General features: G+C 44.5%; 1 protein-coding gene across 2 annotated transcripts; it reads right to left on the reverse strand.

Annotated features, from left to right (window-relative positions):
- Positions 1–941: 941 nt before the first annotated feature.
- On the reverse strand, positions 942–8,561 carry CCDC166 (coiled-coil domain containing 166). 2 transcript variants are annotated; one of them, XM_026689019.2, is made up of 2 exons: positions 8,303–8,561; positions 942–2,498 (listed from the first exon to the last, which is right to left on the reverse strand). In XM_026689019.2, exon 2 carries the CDS (start codon positions 2,464–2,466, stop codon positions 1,453–1,455), a length of 1,014 nt encoding a protein of 337 aa, XP_026544804.1. In that variant the 5' UTR covers positions 2,467–2,498; positions 8,303–8,561; the 3' UTR covers positions 942–1,452. The 2 variants fall into 2 exon arrangements, with proteins under 2 accessions (XP_026544804.1, XP_087818445.1); XM_087962319.1 differs by lacking the exon at positions 8,303–8,561 and adding an exon at positions 4,289–4,423.
- Between the last annotated feature and the right edge of the window lie 818 nt (positions 8,562–9,379).

The following is a 9,379-nucleotide window of genomic DNA, read 5'->3' on the forward strand; positions in this document are numbered from 1 at the left end:
CCCAACTGGGGGACGCCTGTTCTCAGCCTCCAAGGACCTTTTCTGAAAAGCTCTGCTGTGTTTTCCCTGCTTCCCCTCCCACCTGATCCTGCAGGAGCCCTCCGGAAGGTCCATGGGAGGCTGGGAGAGGGATCCCAGAGCATGTTGGAAGGGGGGCATTTAGCCAGGGATTCCTTTGGGTGTCCCCTTTCTCAATAATGCCACTGCTGCACCCTACTGGCACCTGCATGGGAATCGACACCAGGCATGATGGAGAGAAGTGACCATCTCAGGCTGTGGTCGTCCATTTGTTTGGCAGTAGAGCACCTTTCCAGAACGGGACCCAACCTAATTCATGGTCAGAAGTTTGGAAAATGGGCTGCAGTGACATGGCACATTCCCCAACCCATGCCTGTAGGACTGCCGCTTCTTTCCTGACCCTGCAACCAGCCTGTGTTCCAGGAAAAAAAAGGTTTGGAAGCTGAGCTAGGGGTGCTGGTTCCCCTAAACCATAACCCATTTAAACCCATCCAGCACAAGGGAGGCTATCTTCTTTCTGGGTTATAGGCGCCAGTGCTCAGTTGCTGAAGTTACATTTCCTAATGGCTGTCTTGCTATGGGTAAGTGGCCTCGGAGGCTCTTTTGGGGTCCAAAGACCACTCGGAAATCATCTTATAGCAGGATTGACCACTGTCCAGACCGCTGCTCTCCAGCAGTGCACGGTCTTGGCTCTCCTGTCACCTGTGCAGCCAGCTGGAAACTGGATCCTTTCAGCTGAGAGGCCACAGCGCATTCCATCGAGGGAGGGGGCTGCTGTGGTGCTGGCAAGGAGGAGAAAGGATCCCAGATGGTCCCAGGAGAGCTGGAAATCAGGTGTCCAAGGGGGAAGAGCAGTGTCAGGTGCTCCATCATCCGTGTCTAAGAAGGGGCTCTTGGAAACCTGGTGGTCCATTTTTATAATATTTTATTTCATTGGCAAATGCAGGAAAGAAGCGATTTACTTTGGAGAAGCTGGATCCGTCAGTGGGTCTGGCATCTAATCTGCATCTTAAAACTTGCACAATGGATTTGTGCCATCACATATTTATTTGTGGCATTTCCTAAATCTTTCTCCAAAGTGTAGCCCCAAATGATGGAAGTTTTAAAAATAACATTTATTTTAACATTGGTTTCTGTGACTTCTTTCACTATGCAATTTGTCAGGGAAACTTGCAATAAAACCAAGGACCAATAGAACCCCAGAACATTTAGAATAAACAGCCATAAAATACTACATTGCCGCCATCCTGGAAGGTAAGGGGGGCCCTGCCTGTGGCTGTCAGCTCAACCTCACTGGCACGACGAGTATCACAGGCGCTGCTTTCCATGAAGAGAGCTGCCTAGATCCTCGTCTGGGAAAAAAGGACGCGAAGGGCCACCCGTAGGCTGGCTGCAAAGGCCAGGAGAGGGAGGGGGCCTCCATCGGTGGGGCCTTCAGGCACTGAGTGTGGGAAAGGGAGGCGCTGCCATCCTTTCTGGCTCGCAGCCACTTGGGAGGGCCGTGGAACCCTGCGCAATCAGCAGACTGGCCCCTGGAGCGGAAGAGGAGGCAAGCTTGCCCTTGGCTGGCGGGGTGCAGCGAAAGCTGCTGCTGACAATCGTGGCCTCTTGAGAGCCACGGTGCTGCTGCAGCCAGGAGCGTCTACGTGCGAGGTCTTGCCTGCACTGGTGTTCTTGAAAAAGCCGCTGCTGCTGCTCCCGCAAGTGACTCAGAAAAGCCTTGAGCATTTGGGCTTGTTTAATGAGGCTCAGAAGCTCATTCTGCAGACTCCAGTTGTCGGCTTTCACTTGCTTGGTGTGCTGGATTAGACTGCGTACGGCCGCCTCCTCCGCCAGTTTGGCCAGAATTTGGAGCTTCTGCTGAGCGTTCACCTCGTATTCGGCTGCCTGGTGAAGGAACCGGCTCTTGACTCTGTGCATCTGCTCGGCGTGCTGTATTTTGGTGATCAGCAGCTCCTTCTCCAGCTCCCGTATCTGGGTCAGATGCCGAAGCTGCAGATCCTGCCAGGGCTGCAGGTCAGCCACGTCCCTGTTCAGGAGGAAGAGCTTGTTTTCCAGCTCAATGAGCTGGCGGCTCACCTCCCTCTCCCTCTCGACATACTGAGCAGCCACCTCTGCTTTCTGCTTCTGGATCTGAGAGAGATCAAACCGATTCTGGTCATTCAAGGAAATGATGGCATTCTGACAACGGACGGTTCTCCGGGTTAAGTAAGAGAGGTAGACCTTGCTGGCTTCTCGGACCTGCTGGGCTTCCTTGTCCAAGTACTCATTTTCCGACTGGAAGTGCCTCAGCCGCTGAGAGTAGGTTACGATGTGTTCAGAGAGGATGTCAAGTTCCTTCTGCAAGCGCTGCTCCTTCTCACTCACAAAAGGTGCAGCGCTCGAAGGACCCGCAGCCCCGTCCTTGCCTTTGCTGTTCTTCCCTTTGGGCTTTTTCTTCGGGGCCATCTTGGCTAAGCCAAAGGGTGGTGTTTCAGATGCTGTTGAAATAGAGAACGAGAATGGCAAACGGTCACATCCAGGGTCACGTTTACAGATTCACAGGCTGTTAGTAATGATGTTTCAAGGCACCCAGAGCTCCCTGAAGTGGGTAGCTCCTCTCATTGTTTGGGGGGAGTTTGATTCGTATTGTGCCTGAAGGTCAGTCTTGCCTCACCAGATTATGGAGAGAAGCAAAAGCCTTCTTCTGTCTTGCATCAAAACAGGCAAACTCCAAAAAAATCCCCAACAACTTCTGTGAACCTGTTCTAATTTCTCTGAACCGTCCTTAAAATGTGGCATTCAGAACTGAACACGACTGAAGTTATTTAACTCAGGACGGAATTATTTGGAACAAGCTTTTTCCCCAAGGAAAACTCCATGGTTTCTCTAGAGTCACACTGTTTGAATGAGGTGGCGTTATAAGTCTGATAAATATATGCATTTGCATTTTACATTTCTGTTGACGAGGCCTAAAGTTATTTTTTTCATTGTTCCACAGCCATATGACCGCTGGGTCATATTCAATTCACAATCAACTACTGTTCCAAAATGTTTTTCACACGTGCCTTCTAATTGGTGTTCTAATAATAATTAGAAAAGTCAGCACACATAAATCAATGATGAAAGTACCCCTACACCAGTAGTTTTGATCCCAAGAGAAGTAATATAAGATGCAATAAGGAATCAACTCCATTGATTTTTCCAGAAATGTGCTGAATAACAAGATCATAAGGTTGCACTCTCCAACTGAGACAGTTGGAGGCGAGATGGCAAAATGTACCTTTAGCTGGATTGAAGCATGAACACGTGATTTGTGATCTTTGAGCAATACAAACGGATTAGAATGAATTTAGAATTTCCCGTAATTTCACAGGTTTTCTCCAGAGAAGAATGTGAACAGTTGGCATTCACAACAGGCAACTCTGATCTACCTGAGTCTGTAACAAGAGGTGCCCAGTCCCACAGGACTGGCATCAGTCACCAACAAGTTGGGACATAAGTCAGGCAGGGTTCCTTAGTTAACGCAGCTTTCAGATGCTGAAATACAGAGTCTGTTCCTGCAGACCAGAGCCAGTGACTCCTATTCTAATCAGCAGGCACAGCAGTTCCAAAACATCTGCATAATTAGCACTATATATTAGGTAGCTAGATAAGAATGCAGCAAATCCAGCTTTTCGGGTGGGGCTCGCATAACAGTTTCTACGTTCTCTGGAACAGGTTTAAATTTCTTAGACTGTGTCCTTAAAAGCCAATCTCTTCAAGATCCAAGTGACATTTAGCTTAAGCCCTCTTTTCTTATGGTTAAATTCACTTTTGTAGTATAGGTCAAAAGCTGCCCTCAGTCTATCCCAGAGCACAGTTGCTAATACAGCAGATAACCCCAGGAAGACTCGCCCAGGATAAAGTCTGTTGTGGCGCATGGTGCAATTGACCAGACTTTCACAGAAACTGCAACAACCATGGTACTTTAGATAAATTACTAGATTGTGAGATTCCAGAAACACGATGTAACACAATCTGAAGGATATAGTCATTTCTGAATAGAAACTTTATATATAGGATCAGAAAAACCACTGAGCAGAAGAGGAGGACAAGTATTGCTCTTTGTATAAAAAGGGTATAAAATCAAATGTACTAGAAAAGAAATCAGGACCCAATTCTACCTCAGAAGGTAGACCGTAAGACACACAAAAATACATTTAAACTACAAGGTGGTGTAGAAAGCGCCCACCCCTCTCCAAGAAGAATGAAATATTCTAGGAAATATTAAAAAGGCAGAATATTATACCTCTGGATGAGAAAAGGAGAAACTTGCTCTTGGAAAGCAGCCCCATCTTTGTTAATACCCCCCAAAAGACCAGTCCATCCTATCTACAAAACAAGAGGCCTTCATCTCCAGGGTGACAGGCTTAGCCCTCACTCAAGATCCAAACCAGGACAAAGCCATTAAGCCATAAGAGGAATTGCCCAACACCCTTTCAGAACACAAGCTTCTTCATTACGCCACCCAGCACAGTTCAACCAAGCTTATCTCAGACAAACTCCTAGGATTTGCACATGAGGCCTACAGCAGCCAAAAGGATATATGCCTTTGCCACAGGAACAGGAAACTCTAGGGCAAGGCCCAAGAGGCGGTATAAATCTCTCTTCACTCCATGTGATTAGCTACCCAGAATCACACACGCTCGGTGTGTTTCATGCTTCCATGTTTCCAGTGTTTTTCTCCCACTTGGAACTGAACCCCAGATGGACATTTCTTGCTACAATGGTGATTTCCACCTGATGTTAGGAAAAGTTTTGTAATAATAAATCGCCATATAAAGACGATAGGCTATAGGTTTCCAAAACGTTCTCCAAGTTGATTCTCTTGCGATTGTTATCCTCTACATATTAACGTATTATAACTAAATATATTTAAACGAGCAAGAACAAAAGATAAAATCCACAATGAGAACAAATGCAGTGCCTTTAATTCAAAGTTAACCAGTATTTTTCAGCAAGATGTCAACTTGCAAAGCTTTCCTGATATGCTCCTGAATTGCCCTAGGCAGGGGGATGGGAAATCGGGCCTCGCAGCCGCACCAAGGAATTCATTCCTGTTCTAATTTCTCTGAACTGTCCTTAAAATGTGGCATTCAGAACTGAAGTTATTTAACTCAGAATGGAAACACAGCCTAGCCGGCCGAAGTCAAGGCCAACAAGGCCATCTCTATGACCCACAAAATTGCTTCATTGGGGAATGTGACTGGTGACATACTTCGGAGGGAGGGAAAAACAGGTTCAGAGGCAAGGCATGAAGTGGGTGAAGTCAGAGCCGGCTTCATCTAGCTTGTGCCGACACGGCGCTCTTTATAAACAATTGGATCTTTCTTGATAAATGGCTTGAGACTCCTAATTTTATTAGGGTATCAGTCAGAATCCCCAACACAAGAAACGGGAATGAGCATGGTCAGTACAATGATGCTTTCAATCCTGAAATAAGGTTAACTTATTCCTGTTTTATTTTTGGTATCAGTTATGCTTAGGGTCCTTTTATTTCCGAGCCCGAGAGCAGCACAGAAAGCAGTGGAAAGCAATGGTACAGCAACAGTGGAATTGGAGGTGGAGCAATTGCAGCTCAGCGGACCAGCGGACCAGCGATCACGAACTGTAATGGAACAGCGTGGCAGTCGCACAAAAAGAGGGGGGGCAACGACATGAACTGAGAAAAGCAGGGAGAACTGATTATCTGGTAGCGGCAAGTGAAAAGCAAGTAGGAAAAAAGACAACTACAGAACACAAGGCAAAAAAAAAAAAATCAAAGTAGTTGTACTCGAGTAGAAGAAAGATCAAAAAGGCATAAAGCTCACAAGAACTCAGGGAAGGGAAGGATCCCAAGAACTTTAAATATTTAAACTAGACATTTCTTCCTAAATTTTGAAACTTTTAAATGATCTGTTAGAATATCACATTTCTAAATTGGACATTTTTCCCATTTTAAAATCTGTGGTAAAACCTACATTTTCACATTTTTTTAATACATTCACGGAAAAAGAAACTGATACTATTGTGATCTGCAAAACACATTCCATGTATACACCTAGGCCCATAGAAGACACAAAAGATATATTTACTAATGTAAACTAATTGAGTTGCTAGAAGAAAAAGTAAAGGGTATAGAGGAAACCCTAACCACTCTGAAACTCAACCTACAAAATTAGAAACCCCAAACTTTGCAAGAAGAATATGCCCAAATTGAACATAATATACGATCAAGTAACTTGAAAAAGAATTGATCTCTTAGAGGAAGAAAAAGACGGAAACACGTCACTCATAGAAAAAAACACAAACACAAACCCCTCTCTGATGCAGCCCCACTGGTGCCGAGCAATCAATTTCACAGACACGTTTCCCTGGAAGAAAACACGCAGACATCTAGATAAGAAGCATCATCAAATGTCCCTAAAAAAATAGCACTATCAAGCGCTTCTGTGACAGGTAGGAAAATACCCCAAACCTGCCTAGGAAAAAAAAAGTGAGCGTTGGTGATAGGAGATTCAATTCTCAAGGGAACAGAAAAGCCATTGGTAGACCAGACAGTCAGTCCAGAGAAGTTCTGTTGTCTCCCTGGAGCAAAAATCAAAGATGTGGCCGAGACCCTAATCAAAATAATAAAACCCACAGATTACTACCCTTTTCTATTATTACACTAAGGGATGAATGACACGAAAATGGACCTGAAAACAATATTGAGTGATTACGAACAGCTAGGCAAGAAAGTTAAGGAGTTAGGCGCACAAGTAGTTTTTTATCTGTACCGCCAACAAAAGGTCCACATCCAGTAAGAGAACAAAGAATTCTAGAAGTGACCCACCTACTAAAGGGTTGTTGTCGCCAAAAGAACTTTGGATTCCTGGACCGTGGTCTGCAGTAGGGGGACGGAGGGGGGGGAGGGAGGGAGATTAGAATGAGAGGGAGGGAGGGAAGGTCTGAGGGAACTCCTGTCCCTGCTGCCCTTTCACCATCTCCTTGTCCCCTCCTCTTGGCCTCTCCTGGTATTCTCCCACCCTATCACCGAGGATGCTTTGTTTTCAAAGCCAGGTCTCCTTGGATGGAGAGAGAGCGGGCCTTCCTCTGACCCACACAATTTACCCTCCCACACCCACCACAAGCTCTGACCAAGGAGAGAGAGAGCACAGTAGCAGTCGCTTCAAGGAGGAAGTAAGTCTTCAATATCTTCATAAACTACTTAGATGAGGGAATAGAATGGGAACTCATCAAATTTGCAGATGATAGTAAGCTGGCAGGAATAGGCAATACCCTAGATGATAGGCTCAAGATCCAGATGGATCTCGAGGGACTCGAACACTGGGCCCTAACTAACAAAATGAAATTCAATGTAGGGAAAAATAAAGTCTTACCCTCAGGCAAGAAAAACCAAAAGTACACATATAGTTTGGAAGAAACCAGGCATAATAGCAGTAACTGTAACAGGGATCTCGGAGTGTTAGCAGACAACCTACTGAGCATGACACAAGAGCGTGCAGCAGCAGCAAAAAAAGCCAACGCTATCCTAAGTTGCATTAACAGAGGAATTCACTCAAGATCATGTGAGGTACTAATACCACTCTATAAAGCCTTAGTAAGGCCACACCTAGAGTGCTGCATCCAGTTTTGGTCACCACACTATAAAAATATATGTTGAGACTCTAGAGAAAGTGCAGACAAGAGCGAACAGGATGATTAGGGGACTGGAGGCTAAAACGTATGAAGAACGGTTAAAGGAACAGGGCACAGCTAGTTTAGCGAAGAGAAGGATCAGCGGAAGCATGACAGCAGTGTTACAATATTTGAGGGGCAGTCCCAGAGAGGGTGGGGGGGTCAACCTATTTTCCAAAGCACCATAAGACCAGATGAGGAACATCAGAAGGAAACCAATCCAGGAGAGATTCAACCTAGAAATGAGAAATGACCTACAAGGTCCCTTCCAACTCTGTTATTCTATGTCATAGACTAGTGCGGCAGAATAAACTTCTTGACTGAAATGCATAGGAAACACCATTGTGAACTAAGCAGCTGTTGAATTCGTCAGCTTTGAATAAGCACTTTCCTTGTAAAACACAGCGGTTCACAGGGCATAACAGTTAGTGTGAAACCAGAGAACAGGGTTATTCATGTGCTAACAAAGCAGTTACATCAGGCAGCTGTAGCATTTCCATCAATTTGTCAGTGAGCTTTGATTAAACCGGTTATTGATACAGTCACAATACAGCTCAGGACAAGGCTAGGGAAAGTGAGACATGCACGCATCCATAATACCAACCAGAGTTTTAACGTACTCTCCCCTTGTCTTCACATTAATCCGAGAAGTTGTAGGTGAGGAACAGCTCCACCCACCCCCAGCATCATTAGAAAATGCATGCATCCAGGGTAACAGAACATTTCTGCAATCAGGCAACCAATAGCCATAAAGGTCTGATTGAGTCTTTGATTAGGAATCTTCAGTTGGGAGTCAGTTAGACTTTAAATTTTAAACGTTTTAGGGTTGGGGTTGGGGTTCGGGTTGGGGTTAGGGTTCGGGTTGGGGTTGGGGTTAGGGTTAGGGGTTAGGGTTAGGGTTAGGGTTAGGGGTTAGGGTTAGGGTTTTTTTCTTTTTTCTTATTATATCTACAAAATGATTTTAGGATAGATTTGGGATGATAATATGAACTGTTATAAAACAAACTAAGTAAATTATGATTATCTTGTAAAACATGAATGAATAAAAGTATAGTCAAATGATTGATTAATAATGATACTAAGGTATTTAATTTTTGATTGACAATATGAGATCATATGCAATGTAATTGTAATTGAAGACTACGAAATGGAAGCACAAAACAATTTGTAAACCAACCGGCACACTGTATGTACACCTATGGAAGATATCTTGATGTTTTTATGGTTTTTTTTGTTTATGTTTGTTTTTAAAAACCAATAAAAATTTTAAAAAAATCGTATCCTTTTCTATCTGGTTTCTCGCTTCTGCAATTTGCTTCAGAGCTAGGCACGTCCTCGGAGACAGTTCCCAGGAGCATCCTGCTCCATAGATAAGGGGGGCCGCCTAGGAGCACAAACGGACAAGGACAAGGGATACTGTAAGATAACAGGAGGGCACGGGCAAGACATTGCCCACATTGAATAACAAACCTTTGTCTCTGATCGGATAAACTTTTTTTCTGTTGGCATAAAATGTATATAATACTCTGAGCCACTCTCGCAGGGCGTGGCTATTCTTTACATGCATTTTGTCTGTATGTTTTGGATATAGTATTTCACCCAGACTTTTTGCTTTGGCCAAAAATTTTTTAAAAAACTGTTGTTTTTGCCAGCCTCATCTCGAGTCTCACTCTATTTGGCA

This window comes from Notechis scutatus, chromosome 3 (genome assembly GCF_049901735.1).
Source record: "Notechis scutatus isolate UNSWTSFEM ecotype Mainland chromosome 3, rNotScu1.2, whole genome shotgun sequence".
NCBI classification, from domain to species: Eukaryota; Metazoa; Chordata; class Lepidosauria; order Squamata; family Elapidae; genus Notechis; species Notechis scutatus.

Bases quoted from the DNA above. Each gene is read 5' to 3' on its own strand.
- CCDC166 (XM_087962319.1), bottom strand. From the start codon at position 4,334: ATGGGGCTGCTTTCCAAGAGCAAGTTTCTCCTTTTCTCATCCAGAG. The intron at 2,499-4,288 runs GTATAATATTCT...CTATTTCAACAG, and splicing joins TCTCCTTTTCTCATCCAGAG to CATCTGAAACACCACCCTTT.